This window comes from Momordica charantia, assembly GCF_013281855.1.
Source record: "Momordica charantia cultivar OHB3-1 chromosome 9 unlocalized genomic scaffold, Mcharantia_2.0 BLBB01000009.1, whole genome shotgun sequence".
Taxonomy (NCBI): Eukaryota; Viridiplantae; Streptophyta; class Magnoliopsida; order Cucurbitales; family Cucurbitaceae; genus Momordica; species Momordica charantia.
The window spans coordinates 17,646,131-17,671,256 of record NW_028275167.1 but is presented as its reverse complement, the minus strand read 5'-3'; the positions used below and the strand labels follow the sequence as shown (position 1 = coordinate 17,671,256).

At 45.3% G+C, this 25,126-nt stretch overlaps 2 protein-coding genes across 3 annotated transcripts; both read left to right on the top strand.

Moving 5' to 3' along the window:
* On the top strand, positions 1 to 5,084 carry LOC111025604 (pentatricopeptide repeat-containing protein At5g08305). Its single transcript, XM_088117743.1, is given in 7 exon segments — positions 1 to 216; positions 390 to 475; positions 553 to 624; positions 1,211 to 1,308; positions 2,424 to 2,504; positions 2,624 to 4,360; positions 4,362 to 5,084. Coding segments are annotated over 2 exon segments (1,674 nt in total). The 5' UTR covers positions 1 to 216; positions 390 to 475; positions 553 to 624; positions 1,211 to 1,308; positions 2,424 to 2,504; positions 2,624 to 2,707; the 3' UTR covers positions 4,383 to 5,084.
* LOC148209113 (uncharacterized) lies at positions 4,867 to 25,126 on the top strand. 2 transcript variants are annotated; one of them, XM_088117742.1, is made up of 3 exons: positions 4,867 to 5,005; positions 6,037 to 6,162; positions 7,982 to 25,126. In XM_088117742.1, the coding sequence occupies exon 3, from the start codon at positions 15,589 to 15,591 to the stop codon at positions 20,362 to 20,364; it is 4,776 nt and encodes a 1,591-aa protein (XP_087973868.1). In that variant the 5' UTR covers positions 4,867 to 5,005; positions 6,037 to 6,162; positions 7,982 to 15,588; the 3' UTR covers positions 20,365 to 25,126. The 2 variants fall into 2 exon arrangements, with proteins under 2 accessions (XP_087973868.1, XP_087973867.1); XM_088117741.1 differs by having other exon boundaries at positions 4,902 to 5,040.

The following is a 25,126-nucleotide window of genomic DNA, read 5'->3' as shown; positions in this document are numbered from 1 at the left end:
GGTTTTTGAAGGGATGTTTAAAAGACAAATACTAAAAAGTCCCTGTTCAGCCCAAAATACCAAAAACTTTGCCCTTGCAGTCCTAGACTCCGTAATACCGCCATTGGACCACCACCTTTGGCTCTCACGTTCGCCTCACCAAAAGCTGTAGCTTTCTCCTCGCAGGCGCCAGCGGCAGTCTCACTCTGCCCCGTCGAACTTCGTTTTAAAGATATGGTCAGTGGATCCCTTTACAAACGTCTTACTCCATTGTTTCGTTTGTCCTTTGGTGTTCTCCGTTGAGATGTTGAATGTCGATGTTTCGGTTTCCCTTTGGATTTGAATTTTGTTTTTGTGTTTGTTTTCCTTAAATCATTGTAGACTAATGTATTTGTGTTAGGTTATTTCAGCTTGTGACGTGTTCATGCGTTTCTATCTTATTTGTTGAGAATTAATTGCAATTTTAATGCAACATCATGTGTTGGTCGATGGGAAGGTGAGGACAGACAAGACATATCCTGCTGGTAGTTTCATGGGTATGCTTATCTTTAACTTTGTAATTATACTGTTCAGGTTTCAATATTTTCAGTGTTGTTGCCGGCTGGGGGAAGGATGAGCATTGAACGTTCCACTATGCACAGTTAGGTCTGAATTAATCTTTCTTTTTTTTTTTTTTTTTTTTTTTTTTGGAAATTGACAGTTGGTTTTGTGACCTTGAATTAGGGAAGGTATGGAGTGTTACGCACTTCAATGCTTTCATATGGCCGGGCCTTGTATTGTTTTGGTTATAACTTCTAGTTCTCCCCCATCCCTTCTATTTCCAATGACTGTTGGCTGGGAACCCTTCTTCTAAATTGTGTATGTGTGTTTTTGGATGCCCGTGTGTTGGTTTGGCCCTCATTTTGTTGTTGGGTTTTTGTCCTCCCTTTATTCTTAATGAAAGATGTCTTTTCAGTAAACTATATTTTTCCCACAAAAAGTATTGTCTGATACAAATGGGGCAAAGAATAGGGAATATGTCTTTAAGTTTACCTGCCAAATTACAATTACCTAACAAGATACTCAACATGATATTTCCTGATTGATAGTATGTTTCAATTATTTGATTGTCAACTCATACAGAAGTCGCTCTTATAAACATGGTACCGTTGGGACTGCTTCATCTCTGCTTAATATTTGTTCTGTTTATTATTTTTTATATACATTTTGAGCATTACTCTTCTTCTTTTAGATGTTGTGTCAATTTCCAGAAGAAATGAGAATTTCCAGCTTCTTTTATGGCACAAAAGGCTGATTCCGTCTTCACTCAGTCAGGGATGAAGAGCTAAGGTTAGCTACTGTTCTTTGATATTAAACTTTTACCTGTTATTTGTTACAAGAATTCTGTTGTATAGAATGTATGCTGTTTAGGGTTCGTAGGATAAATGATTCAATTGCAAATCCAGATGGAATATCATATTTTGAAAACCGCTTTTATAAAAAATATTTAACAATCGTTATGTTTTTTTTCTTCATTACTTGAAGTCAGTTGTTTTTTCTTCTCGGTGTTATTATCATGTGAGAGTGAGAATCCTAAAGGGAAACTAATATCATAATACCCTTGAGGAACAAGTTCGTTCGTTGTCAATGAAATATATAATTGGGTGACACATGATGTGTTTGATATTGTTTTTGGGATTTTGCTCTTATATTGTTACGGATACATGAATCTGGTAATATTATTTATTACTATTCTAGGAACAAGGTGAGGTTGTTGCTTCTATGATTTTGTCGTTCAAAAACATTTTATTATTATGGAATTTATTAGACTTAAATTCTAGTTCGTTTTCAACCCATGCTAATATGAGCTCAAGGTTTACTTCGTAATTCTTGGACCCATATTAGGTATCATGTGCCTAAGTTCTAGCATCGACTTTTTCCTAGTGCATGTGGTCTATGGTTTGACAAATTACTGGTGAAAGAATCTTGTAATAGTGCAGGTCAGTTTTTGACTTAGAATTATTGGTGAATCTATTAGTTTAGTGCCTAAATTTTCCAAGTTGTCTAAATATGTTTTTGAACTTTTACTTGTGTCTAATTAGTTCTCCAATCAAATTCAATGTTTTGCTAAAAGACAATTAATAGAATTGATCTTGACGTTTCAATTCTATATTTAATAGCGTCGGAGTAGACATTAATGCAATTGGAGTAAATGTAAAATATGTATTTAAAAAAAAAAATTATTGAAGTTAGTTGTTTATGGAGGATTTGAAAAACAAGTTTGCGACTGATGCTTTATATCCATGAAAAGGTTATTGGTGGTTATGTTGTGTGGATTAGATCGAATTACAAGAAAGAAAAGTCTAGGATTTGTATGTAAACATTGCACACATGCTTGAAAGCAATTACTCTGTAAGCCGTGTTGCTTGTATGTCTTGAAGTTTCCTTTCCTTTTGATTCTGCAGTATTTGGAATGTGAAGCAGACAAGAAATCCACCCAACTTGTCCATATTCTTTCTAAGATCAATGCCAAAAAAATCATTAGTGTAAGTTATCTGTTGGATTGGATTTAAATACTTTCTATTTTACAATCAATGCGGTTAAATAAAAATTATATAAATTTACAAAGCTTTCCCCCATTTTAGTATGGTTTTTTCTTGTACAGATACGCTATGACTTGTGCATCTGTTGAGACTACCACGACTTACCATTTTCAAGGGGGTTTTTCTTGATCCCTCCACATGGAAAGATGAAACAAGTAACTTTTCAAGAAGGGGGTTTGTGCATTCAGATGTTGAATGCTTCTTCCTTCTCTAACATCCCTCTTTTGAATCAAACACTAATCTCACTTCTGCACAGATTCAAATCAATGCCCGAACTCAAAAGAATTCATGCGCTGCTTTTCACTTCTGGCCTCTCTCAAGACGACGTTGCCATTTCCCCACTTCTCTCCTTCTCCGCCCTCTCCCCCGCCGGCGATCTCGATTACTCCTACAGATTGTTACTGAATCTCCCCAATCCCACCACCTTTAATTGGAACACTCTCATAAGGGGTTTTTCAAATGTCAAAAACCCAAATCGTTCGATTACGCTCTTTGTCAAAATGCTGCGAAATGGGGTCACCCCGGATTACTTAACGTACCCTTTTCTCGTAAAAGCGTCGGCACGTATATTGAATTGGGAGCTCGGGAAGGCGGTGCATGTTCATGTTGCGAAAACAGGGCATGAGAGTGACAAGTTTGTGCAGAATTCATTGATCCACATGTATGCCTCTTGCAGAGATATCGCGTCTGCACGCAAGGTGTTTGACGAAATGGCTGTGAAGAATTTGGTGTCTTGGAATGCTATGTTGGATGGGTATGCCAAATGTGGGGATGTGGGTATGGCCAAGGAGGTGTTTGATTTAATGCCTGAAAGGGATGTTGTGTCCTGGAGCTCTTTGATTGATGGGTATGTCAAGGGCGGGGAGTATGGGGAGGCCATGGCCCTGTTTGAGCGCATGTGTTGTGTTGGACCCATGGCTAATGAGGTGACTTTAGTTAGTGTTCTGTGTGCCTGCGCCCATTTGGGTGCGCTTGAAAAAGGGAGGATGATGCACAATTATATAGTTGAGAATGAGTTGCCATTGACTATTGTGCTGCAGACATCTCTGGTGGACATGTATGCCAAGTGTGGCGCAATACATGAAGCTTTATCCGTGTTTCGTGCAGGTTCAATGCAACGTACAGATGTTCTAATTTGGAATGCTATAATTGGAGGTCTGGCAACACATGGGTTGATTAAGGAGTCCATGGAATTGTTTTTAGAGATGCAAAAGTTTGGGATTGCACCCGATGAGATCACATATTTGTGCTTGTTAAGTTGTTGTGCTCATGGTGGATTGGTAAAGGAGGCTTGGTATTTCTTTGATTGCCTTCGTAAATGTGGTATGACGATGAAGGTCGAGCATTATGCTTGTATGGTGGATGCCTTATCACGAGCTGGTCAGGTAGTAGAGGCTTATCGATTCCTATGTCAAATGCCTGTGGAGCCAACATCGTCAATGTTAGGTGCTCTCATGAGTGGCTGCATGAAACATGGTAAACTAGACCTTGCAGAAGTAGTAGGAAGGAGGCTTGTTGAGTTGGATCCTAATCATGATGGTAGATATGTCGGCTTATCGAATATATATGCCGTTGACAAGCGTTGGGATGACGCCAGAAACATTAGAGAAGCTATGGAAAAGAGGGGAGTGAAGAAATCTCCTGGTTTCAGTTTTGTTGAAGTATTTGGATTCCTTCATAGATTCATTGCTCATGATAAAACGCACGGTGATTCTGAACAAATTTACATGATGCTGAACTTACTTATAGATCAAATGAAACCGGTTAAAGATTCTGAAAATCAAGAGTATTGTTTGTATTGACATCGTAAACGTCTCTTGATTCCGTAAACACATCAACTATCGTGGGTTTTCTGAGATATTCCACTTCTAGGTTCCTTCCAGCTCGTGGTATTCTTTATTGTGTTCTAATCATTGCCTCAAAGCTTTTGTGAGGAAAAGACAAAGGTCTTTAAGTTTATCATTGAAGCATTTTCATTAAATTAATTGTAAAAAAAGGCTTCAGTCATTGGAATTCCTCCACATGGACTTTTCTCACAAGAATCAACAAAAATATCTCACCACTTGTCTTGTCATTAAATATCTTCCTTCCACTTTTTTAGGGCCATATTCAACTCACAAGCATCTTTATTCTCTTCCCTTATCCTTTTGAAAACTAGGAAGATGTGGTGCCGCATGGCTTCCTCTGTACACACACAGCTGCAACAAGACACCATCCAATTCCAAGAAAATTGGGTCTGTACAACTCTTCTACTTCCAGGAATCTTTATGGCAACACTATGTCACGCAGGGCCACTGCTTCTTCAATCACAGACTTTGATCTTTATGATCTTCTTGGTATCGACTACACCTCCATTATTTGCTGGAAAAACTTCTGCTGTTGATTCTGTTGAAGGGAGAGCTAGAGCTGTTGCACAGTGGGCTGATCCTATATAAAAAAATAATGTAGGGCATTAAACCTTGCCCAGTTGACTGCATTTGTGAGTTCTTAATCTAACAATTAAGCTTGTTAAACATTCAAATTTCCTCTCTCTCTCCTGATTTGCAAGATTTCCTTTTTATGCTTGGCAAATTAAACCCAGGATGGTAGAAAGGTCAGACTTGGCAGCTCTAGGTTTCTAACACAACAACAATTACATCCGATAGCATTTGAAAAACGCTATCGTTGACTTTCTATGGCGATTTTGTAATGTGGTTGTAGGCCATGTTTTTGAAAGTGTTCGACTTCTCATAGCATTTTTTCAATGTTATGCAAACTGCTATAAGAAGTTTTTTGATTGAAACTTTTTATAACTTTAAAATAATGCTATGGCAGATATTTCATAGCATTTTCGATAGCGTCTAATAAATGTTATTATAAAAATTTGATAGCGTTTTTCTCAATGTCATGGTAGGCGATATTATGAAAAGTAGTTGTCCTTTTATAGTATTGATTCAGAACAATCTTATTAACCATTACTCTTCTAGTTTATGATGGGAAGATTAAGTGTTCTGTCGTACAATACTATTGATTGCAGACACTAAAACGTGTTGCAGCTTGTTGATAATTCTAATGAGTTGAAAAATTATTCTTATCCCAACCAAGCAGTGGGATGGGACAAAAATGCCTTCATTTAATTGGCATGGAGAATACAAGAATTGGTTATGTTGGAAACTTTTAGATGAATGGTGAGTTTCCTTAGCTACTCTCTTTCTCCTTGGTATGAGGTTGATTCTAGAAGGAGCTTGAGATTCTGATATATGAGTTTCACAACAGTGAAAATAAAAGTAATTGTGAGCCTCCAAGGAAGCTACTTGTGAATTTGGTGGGCGTGTTTTGGGAAGTAATGCTTGTTTTTACTATTTTTTCCACTGCATTTGCTTTGTTATCCACTCTGCAAATAGTATTTTATTATTTTATATCCCATTGTTGATGAGAAATTATAATGTGAGTTTATGCTTCTTATTAACCTATGTGTAATTGTTTATTTGAAAAGGTATGGGCTGCAGCTACATATTATTGATCTCGACCCCTAATAGACTTGTGGTGGTGGTTGGCATGAAGATTACCTCACTGGTGGAGAAGTACCAGATTTCTACAGAACCATATGATAAACGTGATGGTTAGTTTCTTGCAAAGCTTTCCGTACCATTTGAAAGCTTGTACGTAATTGCAACGATTGCTCGTCGAATAGAAAGCTCTCTCTGCACTAAACGACCCCTCTGGCCCCAATGGGCAATTGTGCATCAGTGCCAAGAATTATAGTATCAAAAGGCTTAGATTTTGGTCTCAACTATTTGAAGTTGATAGCTATTTTCCAACTGTCTTGAATCTGCATTTCTTATGCCATGTGTTTATGCAAGGATATGCACAACCACGTATTTCAGATTGCAGCTCGAACTCGGCTTCCGGATCGATCTGAACACTTGAGCGGACCTGCACAAAAATGTGAGCACTCCGACGATCAAGTCAGTATAGGTCGGGTTCCCAGTTTGGTTCGAGGTCCGAGATCATCGTACCTGATCGTGGAGTGAAGTCCTCTACTTATGGGTGGTAGTCCCGCTAATCTCGCAACGGTTACGCTCGGTAATCTCGGGATCGTCGGTTACGCCCGGTAATCTCGGGACTGACGATTATGCCCGATAATCACGCCGCCGTCAGTAATTCGCATCGGTCCCCACCGAACTTCCCGGTAGGTCGGACCTCGTCCAGGTTCACCTCGGCCCTCATACTTAGCATCTATCAATGCTAGTAGTGGTGATTTCGGCCGTCCGAGTTGGGCATGACTCATGAGTCATCTTGGAGCACCAATAGGGGTCCTCCACGCGTCCAGGGTATTTTCATCCCCAAACATTGGCCCCCTCTCTGTCTGGTCTGATCTCGACCTGGCAGAGAAGTTCATTCGATTTGCTTTGGACGCGTGGCGACTTCCTATTCGTGGGAAAATATAACCGTCGCGGGAGATTTATCGTCGGAATATTCAAATATTCCGACGCTTCGGATCTTAGGGAGGATCCTTGCCGCTCGTTGATTACACGTGTACGGTGGGGAAATTCTTCCGACGGGCTATAAATGCCCTCAATCCTGCAGGTCATACCTTACGTTCCCTGAATTCTTGGAGTTTGATCTGAAGGCAGTTCGAACCCTTGGTAGGTCGGTCTCTTCCCTCACTTTCTCTTTCGAACGTAGTTGCCATGTCGTCCTCTTTTAGCAGCAACTTAAGATCCAATGAGGACTTAGCTCGTAAGTTAGAGTCCGAGCTCGAGGAGATAGAAAACTTTAGATTCTCCGATGACGGGGAGGATAGTGACGCCTCCACTTTAGGTCAGGGTTTGGAATACCCTTCTAGGATACCCGAGCACTACCTCGGATCCCTTCGTAGGGGGTTCGCTATCCCTGAGAACATCCTCTCAGGCTTCCGGAGGAGGGGGAAAGAGCTGACAATCCTCCAGAGGGATGGGTCACTCTCTACTTCAAAATGTTTGAGTACGGCCTCAGACTTTCCCTTCACCCTTTTGTCCAAGAATTTCTCTTCCGGACTGGGTTGGCTCCGGCTCAAGTGGCCCCCAATGGGTGGGGTGTCATTTTCGCTTTGGCCATCCTTTTTTGGCTACGAGCTCGGGATAGTGAGGAAGCCGAGCTGTTGGACGTAGACCAGCTCCTCGCGTGCTTCGAAGCGAAAAGGATAGCTAAGAAGCCTGGTCGGTTCTATATGTGCGCAAGAAAAGGCGCAGGCGGTATAGTTAAAGGGCCGACCTCCATCAAGGGATGGGTGAGGAAGTGGTTCTACGCTTCTGGGGAATGGCTCGCAAAGGACGAGTCAGGTCGTTCCTTCTTCGACGTCCCCACTAGGTTTGGGAACCTAGGTACGGAGTAGTTCTTGCTTTTTGTAATTTTCTTTTCTGTCATTCAGGTCTAACTCGGATTTTGTCTTCGTGCAGTTTCAATCCGACCAGTCCCCGAGCTTACGCAAGCCTCTTTCGACACGTTGAAATATTACAAGGAGTGCTTTCCGAGGGGTAGGAAGGTCGGAACCCTGGTGACCGACGAGCTACTGCTCGAGTCCGGGCTGCTAGATTACAACCCTGCAGTTCGTCCCATTGAATCCTCGAGGCCGAACTCCGAACTTGATATGTCGAGCTTGCTTCCCCCCTTTTTTCCTCTAACCTTGTGCTGACCCCTGTTTTTATTTTGCAGCCATGGTTTGCGGATTTGCAAGCAGCGTGAAGCGCAAGTCCAAGGGCCGAGCCCATGCTTTTGAGGCCGCCCAGAGTTCGAAACCTGCCACCCCTGCCGTGGCAGGGCCTGCCTCGGAAGATCCAGCCCCAGTGATCGAGCTGGAGTCTTCTGGGGGTCCCTCGAGGGAGAAGCGCCCCAAGGATCAGACCGAGGCGGTGGACGCCCTGCCTTTGGGCGAGGAGGTGAGGGAGGAAGTCCCTCAGAAGCGAAGGAGGAAGAAAAAGAAGACGACCTCCCCCTTGGAGGTCGGAGCTTGTAGGGTCTTGCCTGCGAGCTTCGCAGATCGGGTGGACGATCCTGAGGCCAGGATGGGCGGGACGTCCGATGTGACAGCACGGTTCAGAGTTGAGCCGTCAAGTTCCGGGGTGAGGGACCAGGTGTCCCGCATCTCACCTGCAAATTTGGACCGCTGCCTAAGGAGGGCGTCCAAATTTGTGAGCGATCCTGGGTCCGTTCTGCAGAGGACCATCGCGTGGGAGTCCGTGGCCCCCATTTAATTTCTGGTCGAACTCGGAATCATGAAATTAAATCATCACATTTATTCCGATCATAATTCTTTTGAAACAGTGTTTACAGATCCATTGAAAACCCTTCTGGCATTTCAAGGATAATAACGCTTCAGGTGCTCCGCGTTCCACGGGTGCGCGAGGACATCTCCTTTTAGATCGGCCAATACGTACGTCCCAGGTCGGACTATGCCCTTGACCTCAAACGGGCCCTCCAAGGCCGGATCAAGGGCACCCACATGGGTTTGGACCCTCCTTAAGACCAGATGTCCGACCTGAAAGGTCCGAGGTCGAACGCGGGCGTTGTAATGTCTGGCCATTCTGCCCTGATATTCCGCCAGGCGTAGCTGGGCCATTGCTCTTCTTTCTTCCAACAAGTCGAGGTTGAGGAGCAACTCTTCCTCATTTGCCGTAGGCTCGTAATGCTCTACTCTGTCAGATGACATGTCGATCTCAACCGGGACTACAGCTTCGGAGTCGAAGGCCAGGGAGAACGGGGTTTCACCCGTCGATTCTCTTTGGGTGGTACGGTACGACCATAGAACCTCTAGTAGCTCCTCGGCCCACCTGCCTTTCTTGGAGTCCAGTCTAAGTTTGATGCCCCGCTTGATGATCTTGTTGACTGCCTCCACCTGCCCATTTGCTTGCGGATGGGCGGGGGACGAGCTAAGATGACTTATGCCAAGTTTGCTGCAAAAGTCTTTGAACTTGGCGTTGTCAAACTGCTTCCCATTGTCTGTCACGATGACCTGTGGTATACCAAAGCAACATATGATATTCGTCCAAACGAAGGACGTGACTCTGGATTCCGTTATGTGGGAGAGCGCCTCGGCCTCGGCCCACTTGGTGAAGTAATCCACAGCAACCACAGCGAACTTGGTCTGGCCCTTGCCCAAAGGGAAAGGACCAATGATATCTACCCTCACTGCGCGAATGGCCACGGGGTCGAGATGAGGGTGAGCAGCTCGGGAGGTTGGTGGATTATGGTTTCGTAGCGTTCGCAATTGTCGCAAGTTCTAACGAACTTCTTGGCGTCCTGGCTGAGGGTCGGCCAATAGTATCCTTGTCGGATCAGTTTGGCTGACAGCGACCGGGCGCCTGAGTGATTGCCGCACACTCTTTCGTGGATCTCTCTGAGGACGTACAGGCCCTCTTCAGAGGTTAGGCATCTCAATAGAGGCAGGGAAAAGCCACGTCGGTACAATACCCCATCTCGGACCACGAACCGAGCTGCCCGCCTTGCCAACTTCCTGCGCTCCTTGGGGTCTTGTGGTGAGTTGCCCCTAATGAAGTCCGCAATCGGGTCCATCCATGAGGATTCTGGAGCGCCGATCTCCATCAGATCTGGCTCTAAGATCGAGGGATTATCTAAGATCTCGACGGGGACCGACCTGGCCAGGTCGGTCTCGTACGCCGATGCTAACTTGGCCAGGTCGGTCTCGTATTTTGTAGGTAGTCTTCCTTTACTTAGGTGTATCATGACTAGGTCTCCTTCTTTGAGCTCTTGCACTCTTCTTTTAGTATCCGCTTGCTGTGTGTACTTGGAATTGACCGCCTCAATGTGTTCTCGAACCTCCTTATGTAGTTGATTTACCTTTTTGGCCATCTGCTTCGCTTCGACACTAACATCAATAGAAAGAGGTATATTAGCTAGATCCACAGTTAACCTTGGCAAATTAGTGTAAACAACTTCAAAGGGGGACTTCCCCGTTGTTCTATTTTGCATGTGGTTAAAGGCAAATTCAGCCTGTGCAAGAGCTAAATCCCATTGATTTGGCCGGTCACTACAAATACACCGTATAAGGTTGCCAATAGTCCTATTTGTCACCTCCGTCTACCCATCAGTTTGTGGATGGTTGATGGTATTTTATTTTAAGAATGTATCGAATTTCCGCTTTAATGTAAAGTGCTGAGAAACTTGACATCTCGATCTGAAACTATAGTCTTAGGGATGCCATGTAAGCGAACTATTTCCCTAAAAAACAAATTAGCAACATACACATCATCTCATGTCTTTTTACATGCAAAAAAATGAGCCATCTTACTGAATCTGAATCGAACCCGCGTTGTGTGCGGGGTAGACCTAGGACAAAGTCCATAGAGAGGCCTTCCCAAATAGTTTTTGGTGTACGTAAAGGAATGTATAAGCCCGTATTTTGTTTTGTCCCTTTATTTGTTTGACAAATGAAAAATTTAGATACGTAACTAAATATATCTTTCCCTATTTGCCGAAAAAAAACGTGCTGCTACTAAAGTAAGGGTTTTATCACGGCCAAAATGGTTAGCCAATCCCCTGGAGATCTTTGATTAAAGTCTCTCTTAAAGAAGTGTGAGGAATGCAAAGTTAATTGCCCTTAAAAAGGAACCCATGGTGATGTGAAAATCCCCTGGGATTTTGGTGCTGTTGATATCGAGTCTATATAATGTTGAAATCAAGTCTATATAATGTTAAAATCAGGATCATCTTGATAAGTTATGGGTAGGGAAGAAAAAGGAATGATTTCTCCTTGTAGGACAGTGAGCAAAGAACCTTTTTTACTTAGGGCGTCAGTGGCCTTGTTTAGAGTACCACTCTTATGTTTGATTACAAAGTCAAATCTTTGTAAAAAAGAAAGCCACCGAACATGCATTCTGATCACTAATTTTTGTGTGTGAAGGAATTTAAGTGAGAAACGGTCTGTAAATAAGATGAATTATCGACTTAGTAAGTAGTGTTCCACTGTTTTAGAGCCCGAACAAGGGCATAAAGCTCTTGTTTGTAGGTTCTCCAATTCTATCGGGAAGTACTTAACTTCTCGCTAAAATACTCAATGGGATGCTGATGTTGAAATAAGACTGCTCCAATGCCAATCCTAGAGGCATCAACTGCGACTTCAAGGGTTGGGTAAAATTCGAAAGTTTGAGAACTAGGCTCTCAGTAAGATTGTTTTTTAGTGTAAGGAAACAATTGGTTTGATCCTCGCCCCAATGGAAATTGCCCTTTTCTAGACAGTCACTAAGGGGGCTAGTTATGGTGGAAGTTTCGAATAAATTTTCTATAAAAGGATGTGATTCCAAGGAAACATTGAATTCCCTTAACAGATTGTGGTGTGGGCCAATCTAAAATGGCATGTATTTTTTACGGATCCATTTTCAGTCCTTGGTTACTAATTATAAATCCCAAAAATGATATCTCCAAAACCAAAAAGAGCATTTTTTGAGATTTATAACTAGTTTGTTTGTGTGTAGAGCTGTAAATAAAGTTTGTAAGTATGCTAGGTGATCATTTTGAGTTTTACTATATACTAATATATCATCAAAATACACCACAATAAAGTTATGCAAGTAAGAAAGAAGAACCTAGTGCATAAGTCTCATGAAGGTACTTGGTGCATTTGATAAGCCGAAAGGCATGACCAGCCACTCGAACAACCCTTTGTTGGGTTTGAAGGCTGTTTTCCACTTGTCCCTTAGACGGATGCGTATTTGATGGTATCCGCTTCGGAGGTCTACTTTAGAAAAGAATTGAGCACCTCCTAATTGGTATAGGAGGACGTTTATTCGAGGAATAGGGAACCGGTACTTAATAGTATGCTTGTTGATAGCTCTGCTATCAATACACATTTGCCAAAATCCGTATTTTTTAGGTGTAGTATTTTGGTCATGTAGTATTTTGTATTCGACAGGACTCATACGATAATGAGGGAGATTTGGTAATGTAGCCTCGGGAATAAGGTCAATATGGTGTTGGATATTCATAGTGGAGGTAAGGAATCTTGGGGTTGTAGGAGAGTTGGAAATTTTGTAAGTAGGTGATAATAAGAGGGGATTAGACTACATTGATGAATGCTCTACTCCTTCAAGTTTTAAAACTATTTTTGTTAAATCATCACCTATTGTGCCTAAGCTTAATATACTTAATGTTGTTTCTAAGAATGCTAAATCTAGCTTTGTGCCAATATGTCATCATTATGGTATTGAAGGTCATATTAGACCCAAGCGCTTTAAATTGAAATATTCATAAAATATTTCTTCTAGAAGAAAATTTTCTCAAAGAGCAAAGTCTCACAATGCTCTAAAAGAAAATTTTCCAAAGAAAAGTATGGTGCATAAATTTGTTGAAAGAAATAATTTATAATTTTTTGCATAATGTTAATTGTTCCTCATGTGGCAAGTATGGACATAAAACTTATTCTTGTTACTTGTCTAAATTCAATGTTTTAAATTTTAATACAAGTGCTAAATTTATTCATAAACATAAAAGTGATATTGAAGTTTATGCCTAAACATGCTTATGTTGTACCTAAACATAAAAATGTTAGAAATATGCATGTAAAATCAAAATTTGTACCTACTTGTCATTTTTGTGGAGTTAAAGGTCATTAGGCCTAATTGATTTAAATTAAATAATGATCCAAGAAATAATTTCTTCATGAAAAGTAGAGTACAAAATCAACGTGTTAAGAAGTCTAATGTTGTGTCATGTGGCAAAATTGATCATAAATTCAATACTTGTTATTTACCAAAAATGAATACTAAAAATATTGGAACTAATTTAAAATGGATTCCAAATTCTAGGGTCACTAACAATAAAGGACCCAAGAAATGGGTATCAAGATCGTTTGGTTGAGCTTTCTTTTTGTAGCTATGATTACAAGGAACTAATAATTGCTTTGGACTTACAATTTAGAAATTAATTTCGTTGAAGCAATATAGCAGCTTGCTTGAACACATCAAGCAAAATGACGTATTTGGTATTTTTGTTTATTGAGATTACTATGCTATTGATTTACTCTTTAAATAAATTTGGTCTCTTTTATACGTTAGAGAAATTAAAATGATTTCTTCTATTTTATTGTTTATTAGATTAAATGTCTTTGAGTATATCAAGAATATTTTTGACATTAATCTCTATCGATTGATTATGGATTAGTGAATTAATGCTCTCGAGTAAATTGCAATTTTTTTTTGTATTAATCTTTATTACTTGATTGACTATTAGATTACATGCCACGAAGAAATTATTGTATGTCTATTTTAGCCTGATATTGAGGATATTGAGCTTTGAGAAATATTTTTCTTGATAGTTGAAAAATATTGTTTAATTCTCTTGAAAAGGAATTGTGCATTATTTTGCTCATTGGATTAGAGTTTTCTTTCTAGATGCTTTTTGGCATGCATTATGTATATTTCATGGAGATAAATTTTGTGTTTGGATAATTTTTTTATGGAGTATGTTGTGAAGTGAAAATTAGTTTAAGTATCTTATTTGTCCTATGTTCAAATGAATGTGTTTTGTAATGTTTGTTAAATTATTTTTCATAAGGGGAGTATCTATGAAAGTAATTCATATTTGAAAGTTTCATAAGCTTGTTGCTCAAAAGAGTTTAATTAATTTTTGTAATTTTTTTTTGTCTATATTTGATTGATATTTTTTTTGTGGTGACATAAGTCAAATTAGACCTATGATCAAGTACATTTGGCATAAGTGTTCGTTTGATTAATATTTTTATGGTGTCATTTGCTTATATTTATTTTGTAATACTTTTTTGGTGGCATAATTTGTGATATTGTTATTTTGACAAATTGATATCAATGTCGATTTTTCTTTATCAATTGGTGCTTATTTTCCTACATTTGATATTTTGTATCATGATGGTGTCTTAAATCTTGCAAGAATTTGTTAATTTTTTTTTTGTTAGATAAGTTGATAAGTTCAATTGAGAGTATCTTTCATGTATGTGATTTATTATGCTTAATCATGATAATTAAAATTGCTCTCTTTGGAATTATACTTGTCTTATGCTATATTTTCTTGTATGAAAATTTTGTGGAATAATTCAATAATTTGTTTAAGATAGATTGATATACCATGATTTGTTTTTAATATATCTATCTTGTGCAAATTGTTGAGATAATTTTTGCTTGTATCCCTTTATCTCCTTGACATTTATTGCTTTTATGTTTTAACAGGAGATTGCATGTTTTTAGGGGGAGTAATACTATATATAAGTGAATTTTTTTTCATATTGCTTATCATTGTTTATTCCTCTTTATGTAAATTTTTTTAAAAGTATGTATAGTAAATTTGAAATTGAGTATGTTGGGAGAATTTGCTCAAAATGTTCAAGTTTATCAAAACTAAAATTGCAAAAACTCCCATGAGCCCTCTACTAAGCTTGATAAGGATTAAACGCTAAATGTGTTGATGTTAAAGCTTATTGAGGTATGTTGAAACTATACCCTTTTTATGTGTTTGGGGATGAAAATACCCAGGACACGTGGAGGACCCCTATTGGTGCTCCAAGATGACTCATGAGTCATGCCCAGCTCGGACGGCCGAAATCACCATTACTAGCATTGATAGATGCTAAGTATGAGGGCCGAGGTGAACCTGGCCGAGGTCCGACCTACCGGGAAGTTCGGTGGGGGCCGATGCGAATTACTGACGGCGGCGTGATTATCGGGCATAATCGTCGGTCCCGAGATTACCGGGCGTAACCGACGATCCCGAGATTACCGAGCGTAACCGTTGCGAGATTAGCGGGACTACCACCCATAAGTAGAGGACTTCACTCCACGATCAGGTACGATGATCTCGGACCTCGAACTAAACTGGGAACCCGACCTATACTGACTTGATCGTCGGACTGCTCACCTTTTTGTGCAGGTCCGCCCAAGTGTTCAGATCGGTCCTGAAGCCGAGTTCGAGATGCAATCTGAAATACGTGGTTGTGCATATCCTTGCATAAACATTTGGCGCCGTCTGTGGGAAGCGACAATCTAAGTCATCCCAATCCTTTTAAACCAATACGCTGACGAAAATGGTTCAACCCGCAAACTCGACCAATACGGCGGATCGAAGGACCCTAGCTGCCAGCGATGCCCACCAGAGGGAGGTCGGAGCAGCAGCGGTAGAGGGGCAAGGTCACGACGGCCTAGCAACAGAACCCCTCCGCAGGTCAGCACGGATCACCGCGCCTGCCCTACCGCCTGCGCACCCGAGGACGTCCAAGGCCACCCATGGCCGAGGTGGGACCTCTAAGAAGGGCGCCCGGGGTCCAGCCCTGGCTCCAACAAGCGAGAACTTTGATGCACTCCAGAGAGAGATGGAGGCAATGCGCACACAAATGCGCTCCATGGAGGAAATGTATAACGAAATGATGCTAGCTGCAGGCGCAGGGTCCCGATCTGAAAATCGAGTGACGCGCGTGGACATACGCGAGCAAAGGGGTTCCCACCTCGGCCCAGCCGAGGAGGAACGTCCCGAAGACAACGAGAGTGAGGGGTACACTCGCCAGAGGGGAGACCTCCGTGAGCATCTCAACAGAAAGAGAGGCTCGTCTCTCCGAAAAGGGCAGTCACCATCCCGCTCACACAGGAGCTCCAACCAGCAGGCTGAATCCTCTCACAATCCCGTAGGGATAATCACAAGGGAGGAGTTCGACCAGCTGAGGGGCAAGCTCGATGCTCAGGTGGAGGCCTTAAAGGCCAAATGTGAGCAGAAAGACGATTCACTAAACGATGGCGACTTGGGAGAATCGCCCTTCACCTCGGACGTTTTGGAAGCACCAATCCCTCCGAAGTTCAAAGCTCCTACCGTGAAGCCTTATGATGGGACGAAGGACCCCAAGGACTATGTTGAGGTCTTTGAAGGCCTCATGGACTTCCAAGCGGCATCAGACGCAATCAAATGCCGCGCCTTTCAGATCGCGCTTACTGGCAACGCGCGATTGTGGTACCGGAGACTGCCAGCAAGGTCGATCTCGACCTACTCTCAGCTGAGAAGGGAGTTCCTCGCCCAATTCTCTTCTCGGCACTATGACAAAAAGACAGCGACCCATCTCGCCACCATCAGGCAGAAGGAGGGTGAGACGCTGCGGGAATATGTCACCAGATTCCAGGAGGAGCAGTTGAAGGTCGCACACTGCTCCGATGACTCGGCCATGTGCTATTTCCTCACCGGTCTAGCCGACGAAGCCCTCACGGTGAAACTTGGAGAGGAGGCCCCGGCCACCTTCGCCGAGGTGCTTCAGAAGGCGAAGAAAGTCATCGATGGACAGGAGCTCCTCCGAACCAAAACCGGCCAACCGGAACGAAAGATCGGCCGGGGCGGAAGTGGAAAAGATGTAGAAAGGGCATATCCCAAGTCCAAGGACAAGGGATCCTTTTCCAGCGTCCGAGCTGAGTATCGAAGGGCGGAGAGCGGACCTATCAGGAGCCGACCTTACGAACGCTTCACCCCGACCACGATTCCAATTTCCGAGATCCTAACAAACATCGAGGAATCTGGAATGGAAAAACTACTCAAATGTCCTGAGAAGCTTCGGGGAGCCCCGGAGAGGCGCAGCAAGGACAAGTATTGCCGCTTCCATCGGGAGCACGGCTATAACACGTCAGACTGCTGGGAGTTGAAGCGCCAAATTGAGGATCTAATTCAAGATGGCTACTTCAAGAAATTTGTGGGAAAGCCCAGGACCAGCTCAGCAGAGAAAAAAGAAGAGCGAAAGCGTTCAAGGACGCCGCCCCGGCGCACTGACCGACCTGCGGTCATCAATACCATTTTTGGTGGGCCAAGCAGGGGTCAGTCCGGACATAAAAGAAAGGAGTTAGCCCGTGCAGCCAGGCGCGAGGTGTGCATCATCAGGGAGCAGGGGCCGACCTGCCCAATCACCTTCGACGGTGCAGACTTGGAGGAGGTCCACCTGCCCCACAATGATGCACTTGTGATTGCTCCCTTGATTGATCATGTGGTGGTCAGGAGAGTGCTGGTAGACGGGGGCGCATCCGCTAACATCCTGCCCCTACCGACCTACCTCGCCTTGGGATGGACGAGATCGCAATTGAAGAAAAGCCCGACACCGCTGGTTGGGTTCTCTGGAGAATCGGTCATCCCAGAGGGTTGCATCGACTTGCCGGTCACGCTGGGGCAGGACCGAACTCGAGTCACTCAAATGGTCGAGTTCGTGGTAATTGATGGTAGATCGGCGTATAACGCCATCTTTGGGAGACCCATCATCCACTCATTTCGGGCCATTCCCTCAACATTTCATCAAGTTTTGAAGTATCCCACCCCCAATGGCGTGGGCACGGTCCGAGAAGAACAGACCGCTTCGAGGGAGTGTTATGCCTCCGCACTCAAAGGCTCATCGGTCTGCGCCCTCGAAACTCTCGCCGGTAGGGATGGGACCCTCGAGTTCGAGGCCGACCCGCCGAGGAAGGAGTTTGCCGCACCCACTGAGGAGCTCGAGCTTGTTCCTCTGCTTAGTCCCGAGAAGCAGGTAAGCATAGGAACCAAGTTGGGGGCCACCGACAGAGAGGAGCTAATCCACTTCCTCAGATCCAACTCGGACGTCTTTGCGTGGTCCCATGAGGACATGCCTGGCATTGACCCGCGAATTATGACGCATCGCCTCAGCATAGATCCATCATTCCGACCTGTGAAACAAAAGAGAAGACCTATAAACAAGGAGAGGAGTGATGTAATTGTTGAGGAAGTTAGCAAACTTTTGAAAGCTGAATACATAAGAGAAATTTCGTATCCCGAGTGGCTCTCCAACTTAAATAAGGCATGCCCGAAAGATTGCTTCCCACTGCCGAGGATTGATCAGCTCGTGGACGCCACAGCCGGGCACGAGCTGCTCACCTTCATGGACGCCTACTCTGGATACAACCAAATCAAGATGCATGTCTCGGATGAAGGTCATACCGCTTTCATAACAGACCAAGGTCTGTACTGCTACAAGGTCATGCCCTTCGGGTTAAAGAACGCAGGAGCGACCTACCAGAGAATGGTGAACAAAATGTTCGCCAAGCAGATCTGCCGGAATATGGAAGTGTATGTGGACGACATGCTTGTCAAGAGCAAGCAGTCTAAGTCGCATCTCTCCGATCTGACCGAAGCCTTCGAGGTTCTGAGAGCATATCAAATGAAGCTCAACCCCGCTAAGTGTGCCTTTGGAGTCTCTTCGGGAAAATTCCTCGGCTTCATGGTGAACAACCGGGGAATCGAGGCCAACCCCGAAAAGATTAAAACCGTGACCGAGATGGAGGCACCGAAGACGCTGAAACAGCTTCAGTGTCTCAATGGCAGGATTGCGGCCCTGAGCCGGTTTGTTTCAAGATCGACAGATAGGTGCCTTCCTTTCTTCAAAATCCTACGAAAGAAAGGGCCGTTTGAATGGACAGCAGAGTGCGAGCAAGCGTTTCAGCAATTGAAGAGCTACCTCTGTTCGGCACCTTTGCTCGCCAAGCCCATGCCGGGGGACAAGCTCCAATTGTACTTAGCAGTGTCTGACAGTGCCGTCAGCTCGGCCCTAATCAGGCAAGAGGAAGCGCGGCAAAACCCGGTCTACTACACAAGCAAGGCTATGACCGAAGCCGAGACTAGATACCCTCAGATGGAGAAGTTGGCTCTCGCTTTGGTCACCTCGGCCCGACGGCTTAGACCATACTTCCAAGCCCATACGGTGGTGGTGCTCACTAACTTGCCCTTAAAAAGCATCTTCCATAAGCCGGAAGCTTCCGGACGCCTAATGAAGTGGGCAATAGAGCTAAGTGAGTACGACATCCAGTTCGAACCCAGAACTCCGTTGAAAGGACAAGCAGCGGCAAATTTCATAGCCGAGCTCACACCACCTTCCGAGCTGAGCGAGTCCGACCTACCTTGGACAGTCTATGTCGACGGATCCTCCAATGAAAAGGGGTGCGGAGCCGGGGTCCTCTTGCTCGGACCAGGGGGCGAGCGATTTGAGTATGCCTTGCGGTTCGGCTTCCGAACTTCTAACAACGAGGATGAGTATCAAGCATTTATTGCCGGCCTGCGAATCGCTAGAGCATTGGGGGCCTCTTGTGTTAAGGTCTTCAGTGACTCCCAGCTGGTTGTGAGCCAGATCAGGGACGAGTACCAAGCAAAAGACACCCGAATGGAGAAGTATTTGGGCAAGGTCAGATCGTACCTCGCCCAGTTTCGAACTTACAAAGTAAGCCGGATTCCGCGATCAGAAAATTCTAATGCTGACGCCTTGGCCAAGTTAGCATCGGCGTACGAGACCGACTTGGCCAGGTCGGTCCTCGTCGAGATCTTAGATAATCCCACGATCTTAGAGCCAGATCTGATGGAGATCGGCGCTCCAGAATCCTCATGGATGGACCTGATCGCAGACTTCATTAGGGGCAACTCACCACAAGACCCCAAGGAGCGCAGGAAGTTGGCAAGGCGGGCAGCTCGGTTCGTGGTCCGAGATGGGGTATTGTACCGACGTGGCTTTTCCCTGCCTCTATTGAGATGCCTAACCCCTGAAGAGGGCCTGTACGTCCTCAGAGAGATCCACGAAGGAGTGTGCGGCAATCACTCAGGCGCCCGGTCGCTGTTAGCCAAAGTGATCCGACAAGGATACTATTGGCCGACCCTCAGCCAGGACGCCAAGAAGTTCGTTAGAACTTGCGACAATTGCGAACGCTACGGAACCATAATCCACCAACCTCCCGAGCTGCTCACCCCCATCCCGGCCTCATGGCCATTCTCGCAGTGGGGGGTAGATATCATTGGTCCTTTCCCTTTGGGCAAGGGCCAAACCAAGTTCGCTGTGGTTGCTTAGATTACTTCACCAAGTGGGCCGAGGCCGAGGCGCTCTCCCACATATCGGAATCCAGAGTCACGTCCTTCGTTTGGACGAATATCATATGTCGCTTTGGTATACCGCAGGCCATCGTGACAGACAATGGGAAGCAGTTTGACAACGCCAAGTTCAAAGACTTTTGCAGCAAACTTGGCATAAGTCATCTTAGCTCGTCCCCCGCCCATCCGCAAGTAAATGGGCAGGTGGAGGCAGTCAACAAGATCATCAAGCGGGGCATCAAACTTAGACTGGACTCCAAGAAAGGCAGGTGGGCCGGGGAGCTACCAGAGGTTCTATAGTCGTACCGGACCACCCAAAGAGAATCGACGGGTGAGACCCCGTTCTCCCTGGCCTTCGGCTCCGAAGCTGTAGTCCCAGTTGAGATCGGCATGCATCTGACAGAGTAGAGCATTACGAGCCTACGGCAAATGAGGAAGAGTTGCTCCTCAACCTCGACTTGTTGGAAGAAAGAAGAGCAATGGCCCAGCTACGCCTGGCGGAATATCAGGGCAGAATGGCCAGACATTACAACGCCCGCGTTCGACCTCGGACCTTTCAGGTCGGACATCTGGTCTTAAGGAGGGTCCAAACCCATGTGGGTGCCCTTGATCCGGCCTGGGAGGGCCCGTTTGAGGTCAAGGGCATAGTCCGACCTGGGACGTACGTATTGGCCGATCTGAAAGGAGATGTCCTCGCGCACCCGTGGAACGCGGAGCACCTGAAGCGTTATTATCCTTGAAATGCCAGAAGGGTTTTCAATGGATCTGTAAACACTGTTTCAAAAGAATTATGATCGGAATAAATGTGATGATTTAATTTCATGATTTCGAGTTCGAACAGAAATTAAATGGGGGCCACGGACTCCCACTCGATCACATTCCAGCAGTCGGTTAAAATTCAATCCTCCAAAACCTAAGGGTACGAGGTGCGATGCCGAAACCACTGATGAACTTAAAATTCAAACCTTCAAGGTAAAGGGACGATGTGAAAAGTTCAAAATGGTCAAGCCTCCGAACTTTAGGGTACGAGGAGCGATGTGAAGAATAGCTACGGACTTGGGATTTTAGCCTTTTAACGTTTTTAAGTTAAGAGTGCGATGTTAAAAAATCCAGAGTTGGTGCAATGCATTGAATGCTAGACAGAGATTCAAATTCGAGCTTTCAAATTGTTTTAATTAAAGGCGCGGCCTCAAAAGTAAGAGGTGCGAGGTGACATTGGCCGCAGTTCAAGGAAAGCAAAGAAAAGATGTTGCCGACGACAAAGTAAAAACAAATGGGAGCCTCTTTATTGAATGGAGAGCAGAGCCAAGGCTTATAGACCTTGCAGCTCTGCCCTGACACTTACAAACAAAAAAGGAAGAGAAGAGAGACAGAGAAAAGCCTCATGAAGGATGATCGCCTAAGAGTCCGCCTGAGGAGTGCCCTCCTGTGCGGTGCCGACCTGGTCCTCTTCGAGGTCGGAGTAGTCAGAGTCCAGATCTCTGACATACTGATCCACCAACGCTTGGGAGCTAGGGGTGCCGCCAGGCCCAGACGCCCACTTCTCGGCATACCTCCTTTTCAGACCGCTGAGATCGATCTGAAGGTCAGGCATGTCGGAAGCAATGCCCTTCATGAGGAACTTGAAGCCCGCGTCAGAGAAGTCCTTGGCAAATCCATCAAAGTCAGGATGCTGCCTAAACGATTCCTCCAGTAGGACTCCATTGCTGAGGCACTCCTTCGCCGTCTCCAGCTCGGCAGTCGCATGCTCCAGCTCCTTATCCTTCGTTTCAAGCGCCTGGAGCATGTCGTCCTTCTCCTTCAGAAGTTGGAACTTCTCCTTCTCCTAGCCCCTGGTGATAGCGTGGGCAGCTCGGAGTTGGGCCTTGCGCCTGTCCTCTTCCTTCTTCAGCAGCTCGGCCTGGGACTCTACCTCGGCCTTCAAAATTTCCACCTCAGAGTGAGCCTTCAGCAGCTCATCCTTCATGGTGGAGGAAGCAGCCTCCAAGGCAGCAGAGAACTCCTCTTTCTCCCTCGCTGCCAGAACTTCCCTCCCATCCAGCTCGGCCTTTACAGCCAGAGCCGATTGAATGGAAGCAACGAACGCCTGAGAAACGGTACAAGGAAAAAGTTAGACCGAGCTACCTGTTAGGCGAAATTAAGCAAAAATGGAGACACTAGTCTTACCTCGGCGGCATAGTCGATGGTCCTCTGCAGAACGGAACCAGGGTCGCTCACAAATTTGGACGCCCTCCTTAGGCAGCGGTCCAAACTTGCAGGTGAGATGCGGGACACCTGGTCCCTCACCCCGGAACTTGACGGCTCAACTCTGAACCGTGCTGTCACATCGGACGTCCCGCCCATCCTGGCCTCAGGATCGTCCACCCGATCTGCGAAGCTCGCAGGCAAGACCCTACAAGCTCCGACCTCCCCCTTCTTTTTCTTCCTCCTTCGCTTCTGAGGGACTTCCTCCCTCACCTCCTCGCCCAAAGGCAGGGCGTCCACCGCCTCGGTCTGATCCCTGGGGCGCTTCTCCCTCGAGGGACCCCCAGAAGACTCCAGCTCGATCACTGGGGCTGGATCTTCCGAGGCAGGCCCTGCCACGGCAGGGGTGGCAGGTTTCGAACTCTGGGCGGCCTCAAGAGCATGGGCTCGGCCCTTGGACTTGCGCTTCACGCTGCTTGCAAATCCGCAAACCATGGCTGCAAAATAAAAACAGGGGTCAGCACAAGGTTAGAGGAAAAAAGGGGGGGAAGCAAGCTCGGCATACCATGTTCGGAGTTCGGCCTCGAGGATTCAATGGGACGAACTGCAGGGTTGTAATCTAGCAGCCCGGACTCGAGCAGTAGCTCGTCGGTCACCAGGGTTCCGACCTTCCTACTCCTCGGAAAGCGCTCCTTGTAATATTTCAACGTGTCGAATGAGGCTTGCGTAAGCTCGGGGACTGGTCGGATTGAAACTACACGAAGACAAAATCCGAGTTAGACCTGAATGACAGAAAAGAAAATTACAAAAAGCAAGAACTACTCCGTACCTAAGTTCCCAAACCTAGTGGGGACGTCGAAGAAGGAACGACCTGACTCGTCCTTTGCGAGCCATTCCCCAGAAGCGTAGAACCACTTCCTCACCCATCCCTTGATGGAGGTCGGCCCTTTAACTATACCGCCTGCGCCTTTTCTTGCGCACATATAGAACCGACCAGGCTTCTTAGCTATCCTTTTCACTTCGAAGCACGCGAGGAGCTGGTCTACGTCCAACAGCTCGGCTTCCTCACTATCCCGAGCTCGTAGCCAAAAAAGGATGGCCAAAGCGAAAATGACAACCCACCCGTTGGGGGCCACTTGAGCCGGAGCCAACCCAGTCCGGAAGAGAAATTCTTGGACAAAAGGGTGAAGGGGAAGTCTGAGGCCGTACTCAAACATTTTGAAGTAGAGAGTGACCCATCCCTCTGGAGGATTGTCAGCTCTCTCCCCCTCCTCCGGAAGCCTGAGGAGGATGTTCTCAGGGATAGCGAACCCCCTATGAAGGGATCCGAGGTAGTGCTCGGGTATCCTAGAAGGGTATTCCAAACCCTGACCTGAAGTGGAGGCGTCACTATCCTCCCCGTCATCGGAGAATCTAAAGTTTTCTATCTCCTCGAGCTCGGACTCTAACTTACGAGCTAAGTCCTCATCGGATCCTAAGTTGCTGCTAAAAGAGGACGACATGGCAACTACGTTCGAAAGAGAAAGTGAGGGAAGAGACCGACCTACCAAGGGTTCGAGCTGCCTTCAGATCGAACTCCAAGAATTCAGGGAACGTAAGGTATGACCTGCAGGATTGGGGGCATTTATAGCCCGTTGGAAGAATTTCCCCACCGTACACGTGTAATCAACGAGCGGCAAGGATCCTCCCTAAGATCCGAAGCGTCGGAATATTTGAATATTCCGACGATAAATCTCCCGCGACGGTTATATTTTCCCACGAATAGGAACTCGCCACGCGTCCAAAGCAAATCGAATGAACTTCTCTGCCAGGTCGAGATCGGACCAGACAGAGAGGGGGCCAATGTTTGGGGATGAAAATACCCTGGACGCGTGGAGGACCCCTATTGGTGCTCCAAGATGACTCATGAGTCATGCCCAGCTTGGACGGCCGAAATCACCACTACTAGCATTGATAGATGCTAAGTATGAGGGCCGAGGTGAACCTGGCCGAGGTCCGACCTACCGGGAAGTACGGTGGGGGTCGATGCGAATTACTGACGGCGGCGTGATTATTGTGCATAATCGTCGGTCCCGAGATTACCGGGCGTAACCGACGATCCTGAGATTACCGAGCGTAACCGTTGCGAGATTAGCGGGACTACCACCCATAAGTAGAGGACTTCACTCCACGATCAGGTACGATGATCTCGGACCTCGAACTAAACTGGGAACCCGACCTATACTGACTTGATCGTCGGAGTGCTTACCTTTTTGTGCAGGTCCGCCCAAGTGTTCAGATCGGTCCGGAAGCCGAGTTCGAGCTGCAATCTGAAATACGTGGTTGTGCATATCCTTGCATAAACATTATGCATATTGTTTATATATTTATGGGGAGTTTTGTAAAAACTTGTATTAAATGTTTTTTTGTCCCTTATTAAGGGGAAGTTGTTAAACTGCTTTAAAAAGATGAGCTTTCATGTTTTTATTATTTTTCTTACTTGTCATTTTTTATTGATTCCAAAAGGGGGACAGATAATAAGAAAAATGAATGAATTTATGAGAAATTAATTCTTTGAA